General features: G+C 36.7%; 1 protein-coding gene across 9 annotated transcripts in view; it reads left to right on the top strand.

Moving 5' to 3' along the window:
• Positions 1–25,749, top strand: part of myo9aa (myosin IXAa) — a 164,762-nt gene that overhangs the window by 65,481 nt on the left and 73,532 nt on the right. For all 9 annotated transcript variants that reach the window (XM_048186343.1, XM_048186342.1, XM_048186346.1 and 6 more), the window contains exons 3-5: positions 18,967–19,061; positions 19,142–19,204; positions 20,800–20,899. In XM_048186343.1, the coding sequence (XP_048042300.1) occupies positions 18,967–19,061; positions 19,142–19,204; positions 20,800–20,899 (258 nt within the window). The remainder of the gene's footprint in view (positions 1–18,966; positions 19,062–19,141; positions 19,205–20,799; positions 20,900–25,749) is intronic.

Here is a 25,749-nt window from a genome sequence, read left to right as displayed (position 1 = left end):
ACAACTTCAGACAGTTTGGAAGAATAAGTTCCAGTGCAAATAAACGTGACAGTGCGAAATGGTGCACGCTCACATCTAGTGTTAAGACCGTTTGCATTTTTTTTTTTTCTACTTATTTTGCACTTTTTGTGCAAAATAAGCAAAGGTTTTATTATTAATTATTCAACGTTATTATTTTTTGACACTTCCAATTCCAGTCTAAATGCTCTTAAGAGTTTAGTTTGTCATTTGAAAGTGTGTAGGCCTACTTGCATTATTATGCTGTTATATTATGATTATAAGTGGCATAAAATGGTCTTTAAATGACAATAATACCGCATATCGCAATTATTTCTGGGACAATATATCACCCAACAAAAATAAGTTATCGGGCCTACCAACTACTGAAATTTTGGTAGCGTGAAAACCCTACTCCCTGGTTTGCAAATTTTGCCCAACCTGTTTATTGTGAGAAATGCTTGATTTTATGCTTATCTTTGATATCTAAGAAACGGTTATATGCGTTTGACTACTGTAATATACAGTAATAGACAAAGTATTTGTTAAAATCACAATATACTGTAGACCAAACCATGCAGCGCTAGTTTTGTTTTGGAACAGCTGCTGCTTGGGTTCAGCGCTCACACATGCACACCGTCACCGATCGTTTAGCCCCATCCAACCCTGCCAGCTTCATTATCAATGCAGTGGATGCCGTCTGACACGCTGCAGCTGTTTCCAGGGGCAAGGTCATGTTTGCTCTATAGAGCTTCAGAGATCTGCAGTAGAGAACCCTCTGAATGAGTGAAGAATAATACAAGCATTAATGGACATGGCATAAAAAAATGATGAATATTGACCAATATTCTGACATTCATACCTGTTTTTGTTAGGTTGGAGGCTTTGCACTGTTGAAAATGATTAAAATATATATATTTCCATTTTTATGCATAGCATTTCACAACTAACACCCACAATGCTGTAGTCCCTCTGTGTGACAAAAGCTCAGTGTTAACGCATAGCCACTCTTGGATCCAGTCCCCTTGCAACATTATCCAAATCTGCATCATTTTGTGCTATCAGCTGCACAGCAGGAGGAAGAATAGTGTCGGTCAGATGGGGTCAGTGTGCAGGACAATGTGCTCTTGTTTCTCATGGTGGGTGACTGAAGGAATGGAATAAGCACTGTGTGAGTGAGTCAGTGCTCATGGGCTGGTTAACTGCCTCTGAACATTGGATCAGTGATTTATCTGGACCACTGCACTTCACAGCTTTGGAAACAGCTTCCAGATAAGCACTCACCCCTGTCCTCCTCTTTCACTTCCTCCCGCCGTGACTGCATATTAAGCAATGACCTGTGTTCATCCTGATATTCCCCCAGCTCCAACTCAGCACAGCGTTATTCTGAACGTGAGCCATTTACAGTCATATGGTGTTTGTAATGATTGATCTACAGGTGTCTTGGGATGAGAATCTCATAGAGACTTGCGGGTGGGTTTATTTAGATTGGGCCAGTAAGCAGCCACCAATATTGAAATTCCGGCTGATATTATGCGGGAATAATTTATTTCTTGTTTTAACAGATACATGGCCAATATTATGAATCTATACTGTCAAACAAACAACTTTTGTAATGTCAGATGTAACATTGAGCACCATAAACCATTAGTGTCGGTTTAGAAGAGACCGTAGGGCAGTGAGGTCTGAACGGTGGTTTGGGTCATGCTGTTCGGCTGTCAATAACGGATGGGTTTATTGATGCATTAGCAGAGAACACAGCCCTAATAGCCTCCATCTTCCTGTCTGAAAAGGCAGCACCCCTCATTTCTGATTAATGGATCGTTAGAAGCCAGTCACACTGCTATCTGTTCTATTACAGTTTGCAAAGCACCCATAAAAAACATTAGTATTGATTTTGGACTTGTATGAGCCAGTGGAATAGTGTTGTCTAGAGCTGCACGATTAATTGAGAATCACGATTTTGTTTTTGTTTAAAGTAGAGATCAATATTCTCCCACGGTTCTGAATAGACAACAAAATAACATGTAATTTACTAGAGGTTCTGACAAAATGATAATCACTGCAGTGAACGTTTATAAAAAAATATATATTTTGAGAATGATTCAATGACTCACTCATAAAGACTTCACTTGTTTCATTATTGGATGATTCAGCATTTTTGAACGAATCTCTTGAATAAATGATTCAATGACCAATACATTTTTTAGTCACTTGTCGCCACCTACTGGTGTAACTGTGTAATTGATAACATATTTTTTGAAGCGTCGTTACTTTCAAAAGGTGATTTATTCTATTTTGGTCGCTACCGTAGACATCAGTGTTTATATCCGAACTATAAACTTTTATCCCAGTACTTCTGTGATGATTTAAATTATTGTAAGACAGAAATAATGATAATGTGTGGTTTGTGACGCTGTTTCATATCTATACATGACAACAGCTCTCTCTGGACCAGAACGCAGATCTTAATGTTCGCTGTGATCGTACTTGTCAAAGGTTTAATAGAAATAGACGAATTGCTGTCATTTAGGAATACGATTGCGTGTGTGAATCAAGATCGCCATCTTTTACCAATTGTGTAGCTCTTTAAATCTGATTTTAAAATCTTCCAAATTTGAAGATAATTTGTCTCATTCATAGAACGGCCACTGTATAGTAGTGTAGTCGACAACGACAACAGGAAATGGACAGCTCTGTCTGTCTCTCTTGTTCGATCCCTGAAGGCACTTGCTGTGTGTAGCTTGATGATTTGATCTAAGCTCAGTTATTATGGCAGTTTTAGCCTCTAATGGACACGCATCCAGTTTTTAACAACATTCAACTAGGAAAATGTAATTTCCTCATCATTGAGGAAATCTTTCCAAGAAAGCTCATGAAGTGAGACGGCTCCCTCGGTGAGTTTTCCTGTGGCCTCTGAAGCTGAAGAGCGCAGCTCGCTCCTGTTACATCGCCTTGAGAAAACAGTACGCCATTGTTTGCTGCGGAATTCACAGGGAATTTTGTGTCCAAAAAAAAGCTTAGCTTCAACTGGACCCCTCCATTGTTTATTATCCACGTTTCATCATGTTTACCTTGTTTTTTGGGTTATAAATGCCATTTTGCATCAAGACAAAACTTTAATTTTGGGAGGATCACGCTTTGAAAATTTGGCCTTCGAGAATAATGGCTCCATACGCATGAAATCCTAACTCTCACCCACTTAGGAACAAAATACTCTTACATAACACGAGTCAAAAGTTCAGTTTTAAATCAGAGACTTGGATTGTGGGTGTTTTTTTTGGTGGCTGTTTTCCTCACATGACTCAGTTGAGATGCTTCAGTGCAGCTGGAATTAGGAAATGATCTTTGTAGATATACATGCATACTTCTACTCCTGGGAAAATGTTGTACCTTTTAAAGATGTACAAAGTAGACTTCATTTAAAATACGTTTAAAAAAACGATATATTCATACTGTAAATTTCTGGGCTGACAAAGTAAAAAAAGGATAAATAGATTTACATTCCACCCCCCGTTTGGATAACAAAAATGTTGCATAATGCTACAGTTTATAGTCCATCACCCCTGTCAAATAGACCAGCTAAATAGGATCAACATATTACACTTGACATTTGAGAATCTCTGTAAATTGCCATCGGACTTGTATGGCTCTCGTGTGGTGACAGCAGCTGTTTGTGGCCACCCACATCCCGGCTCGGTCATCAGCTGAGCTAATTTTAGGCTCTTTGCATGTCAGGAGGAATGGTAAACCTGCAGGCCTTTCAACACAGAGACCTTGATGACATCAGTTTCCACCCAAAGCTTAAAAACAAACCAAGCAAACCATATATTAAGCATTTCTTAGATCCTCTGTTCATCTGCTTTGAAAGAATCCTTCTGTAAATCATCAACAAAGCATTCAGGCTCTTCGTATGAAGGACACCTGAATGAGGGGCTAGAGACTCTGGCCTCTTCTCACTTTGTTTACACAGTTTCATAGCCGTTAGAGTGACACAAACACATTAGTATCTGTGGTATTTGTTATTGTAATTTTGGGATACTGAGCCTTTAGAAAGCATTTGGACAGGTGCTTTAAAGGAATTAAAAAGAAAATGGTACCATAAAAGATTTTCCATTCTATAATAGTGGCTTTTTATATGAGGCTCAATGGGTTCTTAGCTTAGTGGGCTTATCAGGGTCAGTGTCGCTGTTCCCAATAAGCTTTATTCCAAATAACTCTAGAACAAAGCATTTTTGAGTTTTCTCAACTTCAGGATTTGCAGTTGTGCCAACTAATATCTGGAGCTGAAGTTCAGATTTGGTAATGGGTGTTTAGTTTCTGACACCTGTCGTAAGCGGGGGGCACCAGAGCATGCCGGGGGGGGCGGAAATGATACTATAAAAAGCAAAAAGGATTTTTGGACAAGAGATATCGTTATGTTTCCGCTACTCTGTTTTCGATCAGATCGTTTTAAATCGTAAACTCCTGGAAAGTTTTCAGTCCAAGGATCCAGCAAGCGAATGCATTCAAACAGTCAGTCCAAAACAGCCCTAATGCAGAGAAAACTCATCCGATTTCATCAGAGATGGCAGAGAGAATAGTGTATTTGGCTTCAAAGCTCGATCACTCTCCTATTCTGTGATTGTTTCGGAGCAGCCCAAGCCGTTTTTTCAGCGTGCTGTGAAATACAGACTGACCAGCATCTCAAAACACCCAACCGCTACATGAGCGTAATGATAGGCCAGCTACATCTCTTAATTGGATAAAGCAAACCAGTGTCATGCTAGTAAAGTTTAGATGGATGACGATTGAAATCAAGGTAAAGACGATTACAGTGGAATACAAGAGTCATACATTAGTTAAATGAGACGAGAGTTAATTATTATTGATGTGCAAACAAACCCCTGCGGTAGACAAAAGACAACAGGCTGGGCCATCTGACCAATCAGACACTCTGAGAAAAGAGGTGATGCTGCAGCGTATATTATGAGATAATGAAAGTGTTTTTTGACCTTGGATGCAAACCTATCTTAGAAGACCTTCAAAACAAAATTAGGAACCTTTAAAATAGCATAATAGGGGCACTTGAGAAAAAAGTTTCACATTTTTCTTTCTCTCTCTCTCTCTCTTGGTAGTAGAAAATCAAGTGACCAGAAGGTACACATGCCCTATAAATACAAAAGAACAAGTGACAATTCCGGTGCACGGACATTGGAATACCGGCGTCGAGCAGGAACCGAGACTTGGCTTTGGAAGGGCATGTCAGAGCGCTGTGTTTAAAATACCAGCCACGCCAATTAACTCTGAATAGACTACTATCACAGGGAAGTGTGTTTGTTTTTCTATGTGTATGTTTAGGCGTATGAGGTATTTAAAGAAAACTCTGATAGGCACACTTTCTCGTTCTGTAGCGTAATTGTAAGAGGAAGAGCAGTCTGTGACAGGATGAGGGAAGGATGTAGCTTTTAGCTCGGAGTTGAAGGAAAGCAGGCGAGTTTGAGCCGTCACTCACAGACCACTGAAAGATAAGAGACTAAACTTTCCTGTGTGTGCTGAATGAGGGATGCCGTTATACACCGAACAGCTCCTCTATTATTAGAGTCCTTTTTTCCCCTCCAAATACTTTACTAAATTTTATCGGCCCAGTGATAATTCTGACAACTGTCTTTCAACAATTTATTAAAAATGTAAAATTTCCATTAAAAAAGGGTCCTTTGAAATGTTTTCATTTTTAAGAAATTCTCTGTTCTCTTTTAATTTTTTTTTTATGATTTAATGCAAATTTATTATCAAAAACATTAACAATTTAATTAATCCTAAAATGTAATCAAAAAAACAACAAAAAAAAACATTTTATTTATTTTTGGCAAACAAAGTGCTGCACAACAGGTTTTCTGTCAAAAATGAATACATGAAAAAATTGTGATATTCCTTAAAATTAAGTTTTAATTTTATTATTATTACTTTAAAAAATACACTGCTGTGCAACAGTATATATATAACAATATATTCGTCACAATTTCTTCATTATTTTGATGGGTTGTCGTTAACAACTTTGAGTTTCTTTGTGTATATGACATGACGATAGTTTTACTTAAATGAAAAAGAACAATAAAACAAGATGCCAGTCATTCACACAGAATATGCAGACTCTTTTTGCACTTATTTTTTGGACATTTTTTTTTATTTTCTAATATTTACAGACATCATGTCGCCATTTGACTATAAGTCTAAAATTTGCCGAATTTCATGGCATTCCGCGCCATTCAACTGTAAATTTTTTTTTTTAAAGATTGGATTCCATGCTCATTGTCCGCTCTCTATGCTCTATTACTGAACAGTTCGCATTAAATGGAATATGTGACTCAAGCACACAAGACTGATCCGCACTCACATGAGCACAGACTCTTGTTTCACATCCTTGACTAATTGCTGCAAGGCACTACTGCTTAGACATGGACCACTATTGAAAGTTGAGTAATGCGTCCCCTCTAGCACTGTCATGAGGCATCATAAGTCTCTCTTTCCGTCTCATGTTAACCCCATCCTCTCCCAACATTTGTTCATATATTCACTATAAATGGATAGTTCAGACTCTAAAACTGTATTAGATGAAGCACTTTCAAAGCCATTGTAAAATAACGGATATACTTGCAGTTATTGAATTCTGTAATAGAGGAGTTGATGTATCATCATTGAAGTTTTAGGTTAACCCTTAAAAGAACAGTTAAATCGTCTCTCTTTTGCATCTTGCTTTTAAATGGCTAATTCAAAAGTGAAGGCAAAATGCACCATCAACACAGACTATTTGCAGCAAAACTGCCCCCCAGTTAATTAAGTACATCATCTCTGTATTTATGGTGCGTTCCTTTGGTCCTTGGAAGTGGGAAAGTCCTAGTCCCCAGTAGCCGCAAATCGGTATCGGCCGATAATCACATTCTATAACTCGATCGGTAGTCACAAAATTTTGCCGATCTCACGAATTGATCCCAATTTGTCATAACACGATATGACGTTGAACTTTAGCGCCACAGTCACCTGTCATGTTCTAAAGAATATCACATGCATATTTGTGTAATATTACATATATTTTGTGAAAAAATCTGTTTGCCATCAGTTCTTAGAAGATGAAAGCGAAATCTTTATCGTAGTATAATTTCAACATTCAAGGGGATTTCCCATGACTGGCGTCAGCGCTGTTCAATGCATTGAATCAATTCCATTGACCTCTAAGTGAAACATCAGCTTCATCTTTACCCAGGTGGCACGTTGCTCATTTATTGAGCCTTGTAAAGTTAAATTCATTTTAATACCTTGTTTTATTCATGAATGAATCTGCGTTTTTAAGTGTATGAATGGTTTAAAGGTGCCGTAGAACGTGTTTTCAAAAGATGTAATATAAGTCTAAGGTGTCCCCTGAATGTGTCTGTGAAGTTTCAGCTCAAAATACCCCATAGATTTTTTTTTTTTAATTCATTTTTTTAACTGCCTATTTTGGGGCATCATTAAATATGCACAGATTCAGGCCGCGGCCCCTTTAAATCCTCACGCTCCCCGCCCCCGAGCTCGAGACTGCCTTAAACAGCATAAACAAAGTTCACACAGCTAATATAACCCTCAAAATGGATCTTTACAAAGTGTTCGTCATGCAGCATATGGTATTTATTTGGATGTTTACATTTGATTCTGAATGAGTTTGATAGTGCTCCGTGGCTAAAGCTAACATTACACACTGTTGGAGAGATTTATAAAGAATGAAGATGTGTTTATGAATTATACAGACTGCAAGTGTTTAAAAAATGCAAATAACGACAGTCTTGTCTCCGTGAATACAGTAAGAAACGATGGTAACTTTAAAGGTGCCCCAGAATCAAAAATTGAATTCACCTTGGCATAGTTGAATAAAAAAAGAGTTCAATACATGGAAATTGACAAACAGTGAGTCTCAAACACCATTGCTTCCTCCTTCTTGTAAATCTAATTTGTTTAAAAGACCTCCAAAGAACAGACGAATCTCAACATAACACCGACTGTTACGTAACAGTCGGGATCATTAATATGTACGCCCCCAATATTTGCATATGCCAGCTCATGTTCAAGGCATTAGACAAGGGCAGCCAGTATTAACGTCTGGATCTGTGTACAGCTGAATCATCAGACTAGGTAAGCAAGCAAGAACAACAGCGAAAAATGGCAGATGCCAAGTTTTTAATTCTAGGGCACCTTTAATGACTCGCTCATAAAGACAGTCCCTTACCGCCACCTGCTGGCATAACAATGTAACTGCACTGACTGACAGCCTGCAATTATGTTCAGCTTTGAGACTTGTAGGCTCTTTAATAAGCCAAAGTATCCCAATACTCTGCTTTGTGTCTTGCCTAACAACAACTCTTCTTATCCATGGTGAAATCCCTGTAATGCATGGCCTCTTGTGACTAATTGCTTTATTTTGATATGTGAGATTAAAAACTCTGAGAAGTTGTGTTGTACTTTAGAGTCCAGGAGCATTGCGTTTCATCGAGGTTTCTAATTAGACTTGCTGTTACTTCCTGTTTTTGGCCAGTTTTGCAGATGACTAATCTGGATGCACAGATGTATTTGCGTGCCAAGAGCATCACATAAATACTTAATGCTGGCCGATGTCAGATGTGTGAAGGTTTAACTCTCTGCAGAGGTTTTAATTGCATCCAGAGTCGCTGTTACACTCTGAGCTTTGGTGGGGGTTATATAATTATGTAGCAGACGTAGATGCCAGGGTTTCTGCAGTGCAGACGTCTGGGTTGTGTCCCAACTCTAATGGTCTCAAAGACCCTCTCCATGTTGCTGGCAGATATCTGGAGAGAAACACAGGTGCTGTGCTCTCTCATGTGTAGGGTTTGTTTATAAAACTCAGCGTTTTCTCTGGAAGACACATTCCGATCTATAGCTCCAGAAATTTGATTGAATGATTTCTTTGCCATTTCTCACTGTAGTGCATAATATATGTCTTCCAAAACTCTAGTGAATTCAGTTTAAATGCATCCAGCTACTGTATTTAAGGGAAAAATAAACTTTTCTCCCAAAAATTAAACTTCTCTCACCGTTTACATGGATGCGATTCCATGTCCAATTTGTGTTTAGAAGATGAACAAAAGTTTTATTGGTTTAAAAACAGATATGAGGGTGGTTAAATGATGGCAAAATTGATGAAATGATAAAAAAAAAAATAATAATTTAGCATATTCTCACACACAATAACTAAGTTATACACCAACATTTTGGCAATTAAAAATAAACTTTTCAGTAAAAAAAATATTATTGTGCATCGCTGAAAAATAAAAATTAACAAAATATTTGTTAGGTTTCTACTTGAAAGAAAACCTAGAAGATTATACAGATATAAATTCATAAATTTAATTTGCTAGAAAATGGTGGCATATGGTGCAAAACATTTATTGATGGTTTTGGAAGCATCAGTTAAAATAGGTTGAAAATTATCAGAAATATGGACCTTTAAAATCCCTGTATTTGTATTAGGGATGTCAGTTTTCATAAATTCACATAATTGATTGTTGTTTAAATTTACGATCAATGAATCATTTCATCGTTAACCTTAACCTCTCAAGGGGGCGCTAGTTATCACATTACAACACAAAATAGGTGTCGTTTAAGCTTTGAATCTTAACAGTGAGTGAATATAGGGAATATGACCATCACTTAACAAGTGCTTTTAGAAGTGCTCCATTTTCATAGAGTGAAAAAATAACTGCTTTACATGAAAATGTGATCTGTACATTAAAAAGTTGCAACTAGCAGAATGCAACCAGCATATTTGTTAGTTAGAGACCAAACTATACCAAGTGTTTATGAAAAAGCGCCATCGTTGCACATGTAAACAGTATACACACAATGCTTTTGCTCCACGGTTGTGTAACTTCACGAAACTATACACTTTATTTAGAGCTCGTGGTCTAAAATGAGTCCATACACAACATAAGAAAATGCATAGGCATTGACATCCTGCTCGGCTAAAGCTATAGAACTTCCAGGATCTGATTGCGTTGCAATTATGACGCTGTGTTTTGCAACATCATTTGAAAGTTCAACCAATGGAAACTGGGTGTGGTTGGTAGGGATGATGTGTAGAAACCAATCGGACACTGTTTTGGAGCTGAAGCGTGCTGTGATTTGGATCGCTCAGATTGACAGGTCATGATTTACCATGTAATAGGAGCCACCGCTGAAACGGCTCTGGAAGATCATCACTCATCAACCAGGATCTTATTACTTGCTTATTCTATGTACTTTTATTGTGGCGTTTACACAAGCAAGTAGTTCTTATGTTCAATACAATCACTTGTTTGGATGGTTTTTGAACCCATGTTTAGAAATAAACAGCTAGCCTGCTAATGACTTAGACTGAGGCGTGCTCGCTTAATTTTAATGATGACCTTGCATTGATACGTTTTATTGAATGAATTGACAACTAATTGATCTTGTGCGATGAAATCTCTTGTGGATCATCATTTTTGTGTGTGTTGGGTTGAGTTGTTGTTAAATTGGTGAGGTCACATACAGCTGCCGCTCCCATTACAACAACTGACTGCATCCCACAGATAATCTAAAGACACTCAGGAGGATTGACTCCATTTCGACCGTTCAAAACACTCTCACACACCTCAGCTCTGTAGCTCAGCCGTAGCTCAGCTCAGGTTCTCCTTTTGTGTCTTTGCGCTGTAATCCAGGAAAAATGTCCTATTTCTGGAGTAGGCCAAGCGGTGAGTCACTTAACACTGCAGGACATGAGTCTGAAACCGAAAGAGGAAATGGGGAAAATGAGTGCTGTTGTAATTTTCTTGACACAGTCCATATGGCATAAAGGTGATGGCAGAGTGCCAAAATGTTTGGGCTCATTCCTATTGAGTCTGATTTATAAAGTGCAATGAAACATCACAGATATGCTGGGTTTTTTGTGTTTACCTGTGAATTAGACGACCCACCCACTGACCCATCATGTACCATCTGATGCTCATTGCACACAAAAATGTCAAAAATGTTCTCAAAACTGCCAACTTCAATCTGCTTTGGCTGGCTTCACACAGTTTTAAAGAGTCAAAGTGCAGCAATGAGCACAACTAGTTGCTGTTGATGTTAAAGGGTTAGTTCACTCAAAAATGAAAATTATCCCTTAATTTACTCACCCTCAAGCCATTCTAGGTGTGTATGACTTTCTTCTTTCAGTCAAACACAATCAGAGTTATATTAAAAAATATGACTCTTCCAAGCTTTATAATGGGAGTGAATGGTAACCAAGAGTTTGAAGCTCAAAAAGCGCATCCATCCATCATAAAAGTAATTCATACAGCTCCAGGGTATTTCATTTTGAAAATAACCCAATTTCTTTGATGTAAACTCTGTTAAATTTGCATATAGCATGGGAATTGAAGGACACATTGTTTAAATGGAACAGTTTTAACAAATCGGATAGCTATCCAATGAGTAACAACGCGGGAAGTGACCAGAAGTGCGTTCCATTCGACTGTAAGTGGACTGCGAAGTGGATCACAGGGTATTTCGCCATTTAAGTGGAATTTCCAATCCGAAGGGAGCAAACAGGTTCAGTTCTAAGGGCACTGCAAACAGTAGTAAGCAGTCAGGAAGCGAATTGGGAGAGAGAGAGAGAGGGGTACGGGATCGGGAAAGGTCCACGAGCGGGGACTCGAACTCGGGTCGCCCGAAGCACAGCAGTGCAATATGTTGGTGCTGCCCACGAGGCTATCGTGCCAACTCAAGTAAATATTTTAGGTCATTGGGGTTTGGCTGACAAAAAGTTTGGGAATACCTCATCTGTAGAAACATACAGACTGACGGATGTCATATGTTGCACCAAAGGTTAACACGTGGTGTAAGGCCCTGATATACAGTACAGTTCAAAAGTTTGGAACCACTAAAATTTTTAATGTTTTTAAAAGAAGTTTCGTCTGCTCACCAAGGCTACATTTATTTAATTAAAAATACAGTAAAAAACAGTAATATTGTGAAATATTATTACAATTTAAAATAACTGTTTTCTATTTGAATATATTTCACAAAGTAATTTATTCCTGTGATGCAAAGCTGAATTTTCAGCATCGTTACTCCAGTCTTCAGTGTCACATGATCCTTCAGAAATCATTCTAATATGATGATCTGCTGCTCAAGAAACATTTAACTATACACAAATATTTTGTACAATTGTACACATATTTTTTTTTCAGGATTATTTGATGAATAGAAAGTTCAAAAGAACAGTGTTTATCTGAAATCTAATCTTTTGTAACATTATAAATGTCTTTACTGCCACTTTTGATTGATTTAATGCATCCTTGCTGAATAAAAGTATTCATTTCTTTAATTTCTTTTCAAAAAAATAAAAATAAAAATTCTTACTGACCCCAAACTTTTGAACGGTAGTGTATAATGCTACAGAAGCTTTGTATTTCAGATAAATGCTGTTCTTTTGAACTTTCTATTCATCAAGGAATCCTGAAAAAAAAAGTACACAACTGTTTTCAACATTGAAAATAATCATAAATGTTTATTGAGCAGCAAATCAGCATATTAGAATGATTTCTGAAGGATCATGTGACACTGAAGACTGGAATAACGATGCTAAAAATTCAGCTTTGCATCACAGGAATAAATTACTTTGTCAAATATATTTAAATAGTACACAGTTATTTTAAATTGTAATAATATTTCACAATATTACTGTTTTTTACTGTATTTTTAATTAAATAAATGTAGCCTTGGTGAGCAGACGAAACTTCTTTTAAAAAAATAAAAAATCTTAGTGGTTCCAAACTTTTGGACTGTACTGTACTTCAAGCGAAATCAAAGAACAATCTACTGTGACGTCATTTCGAACAAAATCAGGCCAAAACGAAGTTCGCTTGGAGTTTAAAACAGCTTGCCAAAGTGAACTTTCTGGAGAAGGTCGCTCTGTCTGGTAAACACCTTCAAACTACCATTGGTCTGTGGTGATGATGTAATAGGTGGGTGTGGCTCTGAGGCTCCGCCTTCTTTGACGTGGAACTTTTCTTCGGTTTATTTTTGCTGTTCAGTCTGTCGTGGTCAGACGCGTATAAATCATGAACACACTAGAGAATTATGGTCTTATCACACTGAAACTGTTTTGAGAGTAATTCCCCTGTGACAGCTCTCTGGCCAAGCAATAATATTTACCTGATGCGGTCCATTAGAAGACGTGGCGTGTGATCAGAGCGGGTTGTTGTGTGTTTGTGTGAGTGACAGAATGCTCTAATGGTTTCAGTTCTCAACCCCAATTCACAAGCTCTTACACTGAACATACTCTGTGGACCTCATCCAAAATGCATTTGCTGAATGTTCCCCTGTGTCTTGTGCCGGGAACAGCCACAAACTTCTCATTCCTGCACTTGATGTCATTTTATTCTGTTCATATGTGTCAGAGTGGATTCCGGTAATTGTGACGAATTCGGCTACTCTGTAGTTTATTAACTCTCTCAACTTCTCCTATGAGATCAAGACCTCTAACTCAAGATAAAAGCCCTTTGTGTTTTTGTTTCATCTGTGAAGGATTTGCCGCTGCCAGTAAGCAGCTAAGCGTGATGGGATCTCATGCACAAGCCTTTCATAGCAGGCCTTTCGCAACATTTACAATAACCTGATCATTTGAGCTAATATCCGCAGCCACTTACTACCACTACAGCTAATACTGAAATGTCAAACAGTGTGAACGGAAAGTGAATTGACACCTGGATCAAAAAGACAATTAAAAAGTAAATATTTATTATCATTTAAATAAATAAAAATGTTACAAAGCCTAAATTATATCATACATTTATGTTTCTAATTTCAAAGACCCTCATTTACGAAACAAGAAAAACCTGAGCAATGGTTAATAAAAGCATTCGTATGTAAACGAAACTGTATTAACTTTGTCGCACATCCGTTGTTCAAACCACTGTTGGTTCAACTATATAGAACTGTCGTTAATGACATCGTCATTCAGGTGGTACAGTAATAACTTCTGCTCATTAATTGGTTCATGTCAGATTATTGCTGTAAATACTTCTGTTTTTTTTTTACTTCATTTTCAGATGTTTCAATGGCGATTCCCTCTTACATCCTACTAGAGCACATGCATACTCTTTAAACATGCCGCTTTTATCTTGTCAAACTAAAAGATGTAGAATGAAATGTATATATTTCATTGCAACAGCTCACTGCGTGATGGAGCCTATAGAATGCTGTTACGTGTCCTTAAAATTCAAGATATCAGGGCAAAAATATCCCTGAATGACTTTTTGTCTCATATTTATATCATATGATAAGCAAAGTCTCACAAGTGATTAGCTTTTGTCCTGAATAGCACGAGTGCAAATGTGATTTTATACAACAGTTCAATAAGAAAGAAGTTAATATTGTTATATATACACAATATTATCTGTTTTTACTCAATTTTGCCAACAAAAATATTACCTATAATGGCAGAACAACTGTTGTCCTTCTCCGAGCAACGCACAGCGATGTTTCGTTTCTGAATAAATCCACGTTTTGAATGAATCAATCGGATGAACCAATGATTCATTGGCCCATTCATAAAGAGAGCCATTTACTTAATTCCTGAATAAATCAGCTGTTTGAACGAATCGAATGAATGAACGACTCAGTGACTTACTCATTAAGACGTAGACATTTTAGTTTCTTATTTAGAGTATCATTTCATATTTCCAAATTAATTAAAAAACCCACTGAAGGTATAGTTCAACCAATAATGAAAATGCTGTCATCATTTACTCAACCTCATGGCCAATGAAACCTAAAAGTTTGTGTAATAAATTCAATGTTGTGTGTGTGTGTGTGTGTGTGTGTGTATATGTATGTATGTATGTATGTATGTATATATATGTATGTATATATATGTATATATGTATATATATATATATATATATATATATATATATATATATATATATATATATATATATATATATATATATATATATATATATATATATATATATATATATATATATATATTTCTAAAGCTACTTTTTGAAATGTCTGTTTGATGCTTTTCTCATTTAACACAATAATGACTTTTATCTTTTGGGGGTAATAAATTTGCAATTAATTTGATTAATTAATATATTAGGGCTGTCAAGTAATTAAAATTTTTAATCTAATTAATTACACAATGTGGCAATTAATGTGGCAAATTTATTGCACATCAAATTGCAAATGTGTGTGTGTGTGTGTGTGTGTGTGTATATATATATATATATATATATATATATATATATATATATATATATATATATATATATATATATATATATATATATATATATATATATATATACACACTACCATTCAAAAGTTTGGGATCGGTACAATTTTTAATGTTTTTAATAGAAGTTATGTCTGCTCACCAAGACTGCATTTATTTAATTAAAAATACAGTAAAAACAGGAATATTTTGAAATATTATTACAATTTAAAATAACTGTTTTCTTTGAATATATTTTACAAAGTAATTTATTCCTGTGAAGTTGAATTTTCAGCATCATTACTCCAGTCTTCAGTGTCACATGATCCTTCAGAAATCATTCTAATATGCTGATTTGCTGCTCAATAAACATTTATGATTATTTTCAATGTTGAAAACAGTTGTGTACTTTTTTTTTTCAGGACTCCTTGATGAATAGAAAGTTCAAAAGAACAGCATTTATCTGAAATACAAAGCTTCTGTAGCATTATACACTACCGTTCAAAAGTTTGGGGTCAGTAAGAATTTTTATTTAAATTTTTTTGAAAAGAAATTAAAGAAATTAATACTTTAATTCAACAGGGATGCATTAAATGATTCAAAAGTGAAAGTAAAGACATTTATAATGTTACAAAAGATTAGATTTCAAATAAATGCTGTTCTTTTGAACTTTCTATTCATCAAAGAATCCTGAAAAAAAAAATATTGTACACAATAAATGTTTCTTGAGCATCAAATCATCATATTAGAATGATTTCTGAAGGATCATGTGACACTGAAGACTGGAGTAACGATGCTGAAAATTCAGCTTTGATCACAGGAATAAATTACACTTTATATTTTCAAATAGAAAAGTTATTTTAAATTGTAATAATATTTCACAATATTACTGTTTTTACTGTATTTTTAATTAAATAAATGTAGCCTTGGTGAGCAGATGAAACTTCTTTCGTCTATAATATATATATATATATATATAAAATATGGAATGAAAAATATAGGTGCATGTTAGCTGGCTTATTTTGCTCAAAAGCATGATCTGTTGAAGTCCACGTGACATAGTAACCAGACACAGTGCTTCTAACCACACAACTTTGCAATGGTTTTGGGATAACTGTTGATACCAGTGCTTTTGGAAACGCACCCCTGTACAATCATATGTAAATCTCAGCAGATTTTAATGGCAGTCGTTTCCTGCAGTAACAGGAATGTTGAGTATCAAGAAGTTTGGCGTGTTTTGGTGTGGGACTGGCCTGCCAAATCCTTCCGCGCTATTCCTCTCCAGGTCTGTTTAAAGTTTTTGTTTGTCTCCAGAAGGCCTATGATAGCCGTCAAACGTTGCTGTGTCTTCAGATTACACTGGAAGACTTGAGGCGGCTGGTTTTTGTCCTCATCTGACCTCTTTTCCTAGAGCGCCCAGGTCTCGTCCATTTAATGTGCGGAGCGCATGACGAATTTCTGAAGTACCGTTCATTAATATGTCAGAGGAGTGACTGTGCAACATCCACTTGATGTTTGGCAAGTGCTGTTCATTGTGAAGGGCTAAATAGACTTTTCCAACACGGGTTCCAGGGGCCATTTGTAAAGATATCTCTGTGTTTGACATAACCTTTCCTAGACAATTCAATTACTTAACATAGCTTGTTCGATGCGTCACGATGGCTGTGAGACGGTTACAGTAGCTCATGGCTGTCAGCTGTGTGTCGGCGGTGCCGCCCTACCCAGAATTCCATTTGTCCTTGCTTCCCCTGAGAGCCGTAAAACCCACTCTGAAAGTCTGAGTCACAACAGGGCGGTGTGCGTCTGGCCGGCTTGGCTGTGAGATTGACCTCTGGAGCGGCCTTGGGTGCCGGGAGCGAGCGCTGTCCCTCCAGACGGACCTCGGCTGCTCGTTCCACAGAGGAATTTGTTTACTTGTGGTGGAGCTACAAATAATGAGAGCGCTTGTGTACAACTGAATAACTTCCTGCTCTCCAGGCAGGCACATAACCAAAACAGGCCAAAAGGGGATGTAGTGGACACTTACAACAGATTTATTTTTGTTCTTGTCGCGGTCCAAGGTGTCTTGCACAAGGCTTTTTGTAATTGAGTTTTTCATAGCAATTTTCACCCTCTCACTGACCCTTAGAACATCTATGTGAATGCACTGTTATGATTGGCCAATCTCTTCACACATTTTTAAAGCTTATGGGTTTGTTGGCTAGTCAAACATAATTTGTGCTTCCCTGTTTCAAATAAGCATCTTGTAAAGTAGCGTTTCTCAACCGGTAAGTGGATCGTAAGACTGTTTTGAGTGGGTCGCGGAGTGTGTAGTCAAAGAAACAACAAAAAAATGTACTTCTAAATGTTTTCTGATGTGAGGCTTATTTTGAAAGACGTGTGTGAATGCTGTTGAAAACACCCATGTTGTCTCGTTCCAAAATGACAACGATTCGCCTGCGTCTATTAAACCTTTGAGAAGTACGATCACAGCGAACATTCAGATCTACATTCGCACTGAGCCAGAGAGAGCCTTTGTCATGTATATATAGAAATGAAACACACTGTATTGTTATTTCTGTTAAAAATATTTATGTTATCACAGAAGTACTGGGGTAAAGGTTTATGGTTTGGATATAAACACTGATGTTTATGGTAGCGATCAAAATAGAGTAAATCTCCTTTTGAAAGTAACTTGACGCTTCAAATAAAGATTGTATCATTACATCATTACACCAGTAGGTGGCGCAAGAGACTGTTAAAAATTTATTTGTCATTGATTCATTCATTCAAGATATTCGTCGAAAACACTGATCCATCCAGTAATTAAAAAGGGAAGTCTTTATGAGTGAGTCATTGAATCATTCACTCAACCCAATTAAAAAAATAAATAAATAAATTTAATATTTTAAATAGACTGCAGCAAGTAAAAATTTTATCAAAACCACTAGCAAATTGTTATTGTTCAGTTGTCTGTTCAAAATCGTGGGAGAATCATGATCTCTATTTGAAACAAAAAAATCGTGATTAGCAATTTATCCTGAATCATGCAGCTCTAGCGCTTCGTTTCATGCAACTTCAGAGTTACGTTGTCAATTGTCAAAAAAGTACCAATAAATTACATAAGCGTACTTCATGTGTTAGTTAGGAAGGATTTGCATGCAGGTATGATGTTCATTCTGTTCATCAGGATTAGTTTTCCATGTGTAATTCATGTTAGTATTGTTAGAAGTTTGCTTAACCCAAAATACCACTTTATTTTCACTTTGTGTTATTTTCTGTATTTTTGATGACTCTGGTGGCTCATACATCTTACTAACTTTATGGAATTATTAAAAACTAGTTTAGGACTGCTATTTAATAGCCTTACCTTATTCTGGTTATTCATGTTGAGAACTAGTGTTAAAAGCCTGCATTGCATTATTTAAATTATTTTTGTGACAATTTAATTTTTTTTTTTTTTTTTGACAAAAAAGCTAATTGTAATTACGGCAATATGGAAAAGTTATGATATAGGCCTGTTATTTAAAATTTAAAGCATTTACATTGCCATAATATTTTATTTTTCATTGCCTTTAATTTAAATAATATGCAAACTTTTAAATGGCAGTCATACTCAAAGTGGGCTTCAGTTGAAAATGCAGCTGAATTTGTTGAATTTCTGTCATTCATTCATTCATTCCACACATTGGTAATTGTCATCTCTCTTATGCTGTTTGTTTTTCCTGTGTTCACAGGCTTTTGGCAATGCTAAAACAGCCCACAATAACAACTCCAGCCGTTTTGGGAAGTTCATCCAGGTGAACTACCAGGAAAGTGGCACTGTTAGAGGGTAAGAGCTACACGTGTCCATCTGCAGTGCTGTTGAGCGGTTCTGAACCCCTGTCTAATGTGTTGTTTGTTCTTCTCCAGGGCATATGTGGAGAAATACCTGCTGGAGAAGTCCCGGCTCGTCTATCAGGAACACAATGAAAGGTAGGAGATATTGAATGTGCTATGATGAGTTGTTGTATGTTCATTTCAATGATGTCAGCTACTGAATTGAAGTATTTTGTAATTAAATCAACATTATTGTACTAGGCTGGACTGCAGTTTATTTAAACTGAGGAGATTTGGTAGAAGGAAATGAATCCAGTAGTGAACATGTGGGAATCATTTCTCCACAGTGTTCGGTGTTGTTGAGTAATAGTTGAGTTTATATATGTGAATCTCAGCTTTATCTGCTGGCTGTCATTACCGGTCTCACTGGATTCATGACAGGAGGGTTTATGAAGGGAAACCGACCATAATTTCCTTGTTTTTGCAAGTTTGGTATAAATTAAAGCAGTCATACTTCAGTTTCGGGGCAGTGCGTTATCCAGCTGAAACCAGCTCAACATCATATGATAAAGTGACAGTCAGTGAAGCTTTCTCTTTATGTCAATCTCAGGTTTTGTCAATGACATGACACACTAAAACTGATGTTCACAATAGTGCTGCACTATTGTGTAAATCAATATTGCAATACAAATTTGTCCATTTACCAGCATGCTGTCAAAGCTAGGTGGTTTAACAGTTGAAAATTAAGAAATTAAGATGTAAATATTAGTGTGTCATTTTATAGTTGTACTGTAAAATAAAATTATTTTTTATTAAATACTTGATTTCTGATTTTATACTATAATATTAGAATATATTTCTTATTTTAATATACTATTTAATAATAATCACCATAAAAATCACTATTATTATTATTATTATTATTATTATATACTGAATTGATCATTAACAGTGGGAATGTGCCCTATGCAAACTCAAGTGTTAGTTTTTGTAAAGAGTCAACCAAAGTGTGAACACTCAAATAAAAATAAATAAATAAATAATTGTTCAGCCCTGAAAGTATGGTTTGCACACAAAAAGTCTTCAGGAGCAAAAAAGCTAACAAACAAATAAATAAAATAAAAATAAATAAATGAATAATAATGATTTAAAAAAAAAAAAAAATCATTTTCCAGCTTTTTAAATTATTTTTATTTTGCAATCCCCAACAAAACCACACCACTCAGTTTAGATTTATTCATTCTTTCCACATACAGGCTATTTAAGTCATCTGGTGAACATTCCTGTATTTCTTCATATTGCAGTATATATTGCAATGTCAGAACAAGTAAATATCGCAATGTCATTTTTTCCCCCAATATCATGCAGCCCTAGTTCAAATGCATGGTCTTGATTGCACCTCTTCTTTAATGAAGCATTGTCTGCATGTTTAACCATCAAAAAATGTCTCCAGTGGTTTTAATTGTGCACAGTACAGTATTTTCACACAGATAAACTCACTTGAAACCTGACATGGCTGGTACAGAAGCTTTGTTAAGGTGGTTGTTGGTTGCAAGCTGCTCCTGTCTGGTCCAAAATGGTACAATGTCTTGGTCAAGCTAGTAAACCACCTCAGACATGCAGCAAACAAACCAGATACTCCAAAAATCAACCTGAACACCTTAAAGTGTTATGAAATGGAAACTGTGGTTTGTCTTTTCTTCTTTTAAATATAATATATATCCAGGTGAAATATGTGTTTGTTCTACCAGGAATTACCATGTGTTTTACTACCTGTTGGCTGGAGCGAGTGAGGAGGAGAGGACAGCGTTCCACCTCAAAAAGCCGGAAGAATACCATTACCTCAATCAGGTACGGCCTCATCCCACTGCATGCATATGTTAACATTCCTCTCAGAAGATCCCATCACAAGTGGTCAGCTGATACACAGCGCTGTTTACACCTGCTAATAACATAGGTCTCCTGTGACCACTTGCGATCGAATTTCATTGAGAGGAAGGCCTCTGTTTTTATGACCACTTACATCACTCACTTCGTCAGTGTGTCACTGCATGTTGACGTCAGGCGTACGGAAGATGTTCCATGAAGTCTTGTGCGCATTTATGTGTGGGCATTTCCAAATTTTCCAATTGGTTGAATGTTTTCTCTTCAAGCCTTGCTGACAGAATTTAAAAAAAACTTTCTTTGCTGGAAAGATTGCAGGTTTTTCATTGACTTGTGCATGAAGACACAGAAGTGCAAGCAATATATGCAAAGGCTTGTGTCTCTCTCAGCATCCCAAAAGGTGGTTCAGGTTATTCCTGTTTAAAACTGGAGCTGTCCACATATGACTGAATATCCTGGGATGGTTTTTAAAAAGAAAAGAAAATCCTGTCATACTCTGTCATAAACTTTCTTCCATGGAACACAAAAGGAGAGATTTTGGAGAATGTTCATGCTGCTCTTTTCCAACAATTAAAGTGGATTTTGCCCAGGCGCTGTCCGTATTACTTGATAACAGCAAACACTCTACTGTTAATCCTTCTTTAATACCAGGTGTACACTGGGTCAGTGAGCTAAGTGAATGGCTTGCTCAGACAAAAGGCCGTGGATTTCAGTGTGTCAGGACTAGGGCTTTCACAATATCAGTCGTACACTACAAAATTATCATCGAAAAGAATTCACAACAACAGTATTATCACGATTATATACACACTAAAAAATGCTGGGTTAAAAACAACCAAAGTTGGGTTGAAAATGGACAGCGATTGGGTTGTTTTAACCCAGTGGTTGGGTTAAATGTTTGCTCAATGTGCTGGGTAGTTTTATTTAACCCAACTATTGATTAAAAATGACTATATGTCTGGCTTAAAATGAACCCATAATAGGTTGGAAATTAAAAATCAGACACATAATTACTAGAGGCAACAATAATAATCAAAAGGTAAACATTAATAAGCAATTTAATAAATGTTTATTATTTATTATTCTTTAAACTTAATAATAAATGTTCATTTATCAATATTATCTATTAATAAATGTTAATTTCCAACATATTTTGGGTTCATTTTAAGCAAGCAAAACAGTAATTTTTAAACAATAGTTGAGTTAAATAAAACTATACCCAGCATGTTGGGCAAACATTTAACCCAACCGCTGGGTTTGTCCATTTTCAACCCAACTTGGGTTGTTTTCAACTCAGCATTTTTAGAGTGTATAGATGATTTAAAATAATAAAGCAGTCGAATTCAACTCTAACTTTTTGTTTTCTCTTTTTTTGGTCAATCGATCACAGTCAAAGTACAATTGTAGGGAGGCGGAGAGAGTTTATACAAAAACTATACAGAAGCGTACAAAAAGAACTTCCTGTTATTGGCACTTCCTTCTTTTTCATGGAATCTAACTTTTTTTGAGTGCGAGCAGAGCGTCTCGCTTTTGATTTTGTGCATCACACTCGTTTTCTATTTCCCATTTTATGAAGGGTGCCAAGCAGCGTTAGGGTGCAATATCGCCACCTACTTGTGTTGGAGCGTTAAGCAGATAGTTTCTGGTGCTGGATTATTTGTTACATTCATTATTTATTCATTACGATCTAACGCCGTAATTGATGGAAATAACCGTAATTTTTACCCTTATGGGCAAACATAAAAAACTGCTTTAACTTGTCAATGCTGGCAAATGACCATGTTATAAGTGGGATAATCCGGGTGGTTCTTCGTCTCCACATTGTGCATTGAAATCATTTAATGCACAGCTAGCCATGGATTATCTCTTACTTATTATCATATTTGTAGTGATGATATCTATATTTAAATATCACTGTTATCATCAATACCAGTATATTGTGACACCCCTAGTCAGGACCATTGGTGCATAGCCTCTGCTGTAAAAAAAAAAAAGTCAACAAAGCTTTGTATGGCAGCAGTTTTGTTGTGGTATGCCCTTGTAGAGTCAGTTTTTGTCGTGAGTGCGTGTCAGGCAGCTGCTCTCTGAGGCCGTAACGGACCCATTGACGGATTCACTCTCACTAGGCAAACAGGAAGGAGGGGGAACATGGAGGAAACAGATTCCAGTTCATTCCTTTCAGCTGGCCCAGTGCTCTCGCACACAGAGACACTTTAAAACCTAATCCCCCCACAGAAAGCAGGCCTGTGCTCCCAACATGCCCCTCATTTCCATAACACACACCTGCCTCATGCTTTTGTTTCTTCGTGAATAGCTGTTGCATGCAGACGTCCAGTCTTTAGTATGTGTGTAAATGTATTTTTGTCTAATGAAATGTTAACAGGGTATATTCCCCCCAAAAATGAAAATTCCCTCATCATTTACCCACACTCATGTCGTCCCAAATGTATATGACTTTCTTCTGTGGAGCACAAACAGAGATTTTTAGATGAATAATTTCTTTCTGTGAATCCATATAATACAAGTGGAAAGGTCTCTCAAAGCTGATGCTTCAAAAACTACATTGTAATACGTACGACCCCAGTTGATGAATGTCTTCACAAGTTCATGCTTGACTCGTGTGAGAAGTGATGCGGATTGTTTAAAATAGAGGAAATGCTAATTACTGCAGTCTATTAAAAATGTTTTAATTAATTAGATTTCTTGTTTAAATCGGGTTGAGTGAATGATTCAATGACTCAGTTATAAAGACTTCACTTGTTTCATAACTAGATGAATCAGCATTTTTGAATGAATCTCTTGAATGAATGATTCAGTGACAAATACATTTTTTAACAGTCACTTGTCGCCACCTACTGGTGTAACAATATAGGGCCCTATAATACACCTGGTGCAATGCGACGCAAGGCGCAGCGCAAGTGTGTTTGCTAGTTTGCGTCCGGCGCCGTTCGCGTTTTCCCGTTCAGCGCCACGTCCTTAAATTAGTAAATGCATTTGCGCCAGTTAGTGCGCCCATGGGCGTGCTGGTCTAAAAAAGAGGTGTGTTCAGGCGCATTGCCGGCGCATTGCTATTTTAAGGAGCTGAAAATAGACTGCGCCATAGACCAACTCAAACCTGGTCTAAAGTCTAAAGTCAATGGCGCAATATTTTTTTGTTAGAGCGCGTTGGTAGAAACTGCGCCTCTGGGCGCGTCCAGTGCGCGTTGACTTTGCTTATTACACACAGGGATGCGCATCACACAAACATGCCAAATATTAAAAACAAAAGGATTACAGTGTAAAAGAATATTATTGTGTAGGCTACATAAATATAAAAATGTAATGGTGAATAGTCATTGCGTGTATTAGAATTAGGCTACCTATTTTCAATTCAGCCTATTACTACTTATAATGATGAACGAAATTGGCTAATTAATTGAACAATCGTGCCAATACACACACATATATATTAACTGACTCATCGCGTGTACGCCATGTAAATAGCAATCCGCCATGGCGCGAGCGCATCTCCCTCTTAAAGGGAATGGGAGATGACACTCTAATTGGTTTATTGAACGTTACGCCCATTACTCATTAAGAGAATAGGGACAACCCATTTCAAAAATGCGCCCCGGCGCACGGACCGTTTTTCCGTCGTTAAAATAGCAAAAGTGGATTTGGACACGCCCTGAGTGCACCTGCGCCGTGCGCTTTACACTTTGCGTTTAGATGGTTAAAATAGGGCCCATTATCTATACAATCGTTATTTGAAGCATCAAGTTACTTTCAAAAGGTAATTTACTGTATTTTGATCACTACCGTAGACATCAGTGTTTATATCTGAACTATAAACTTTTATCCCAGTACTTCTGTGATGATCTGAATTATTGTAAGACAGAAATAATGATACTGTGTGGTTGAAAAGACTGTTTGTGAAGCTGTTTCATGACAACTGCTCTCTAGGTTTAATAGACATAGATGAATTGCTGTAAAAAGATTGCGTGTGTTTGAATCGAGATCACAATCTTTTAACGACTGATCATGAAGCTCTACTTCACAATGTGCTGATGTTTATGTCAAGCGTGAACTCATATAAACCTGTGTTTATGGAAGTGGTGATTTATTATTAAAAAAAAAAAAAGTGTTGTTAAATAGCATTTTCTCACACAAACCTATTGTTTTGCTTTAAAATACATTGATACATCAACTTTAGTCACTTGGATTACCATCATGTTTGGTTTTTGAAGTGGCAACCAATACTTGTATGTACTAAAAGAGAAGAATTATTATTTTTTAATAAAAACCTCTTGTTTGCGTTCCACAGAAGAAAGTCATATACATCTGGGATGACATTAGATTGAATAAATTATATTCATTTTTGGGTGGAATATCCTTTTAGAAGTTCAGGAATAATAACATTGCATGTGTTGTTGGATGTGTACGTTTTCATTTGTCTAATTCTGCGTTTGTGAATCTCATGCTCTAAAAATATTAAAGAGCCTAGCAAGCTCCAGCCTGATTGGATAGCTTTCACATTACACTAATTACAGCTTCAGCACTAAAATATCAAATCCACTAGTCAGTTGTTGAATGACTAGACCGTCATCGTGACCCATTCCTACTCACTAGATCTGACCAGCATATGATAGTGCAGATCTCTAGAGAAGTGTCTGTCATCTCCATCCAATTGTCCCTCTTTTTGTCCTTGAGCTCATGCATCCATCTGGCTGCCGACTGGACACACAAACCCCCCTGTACTGTTACATATTCAGCAGGGTAAAACAGAAATATCAAGATATTTTGTTCCTTAGTGAGCTGAGAAACTTAATAAGGAAGAA

Source organism: Megalobrama amblycephala, linkage group LG3 (genome assembly GCF_018812025.1).
Source record: "Megalobrama amblycephala isolate DHTTF-2021 linkage group LG3, ASM1881202v1, whole genome shotgun sequence".
NCBI lineage: Eukaryota > Metazoa > Chordata > Actinopteri > Cypriniformes > Xenocyprididae > Megalobrama > Megalobrama amblycephala.
Note: the sequence above shows the minus strand (reverse complement) of the source record. Positions and strands in the feature narration are given on the sequence as shown.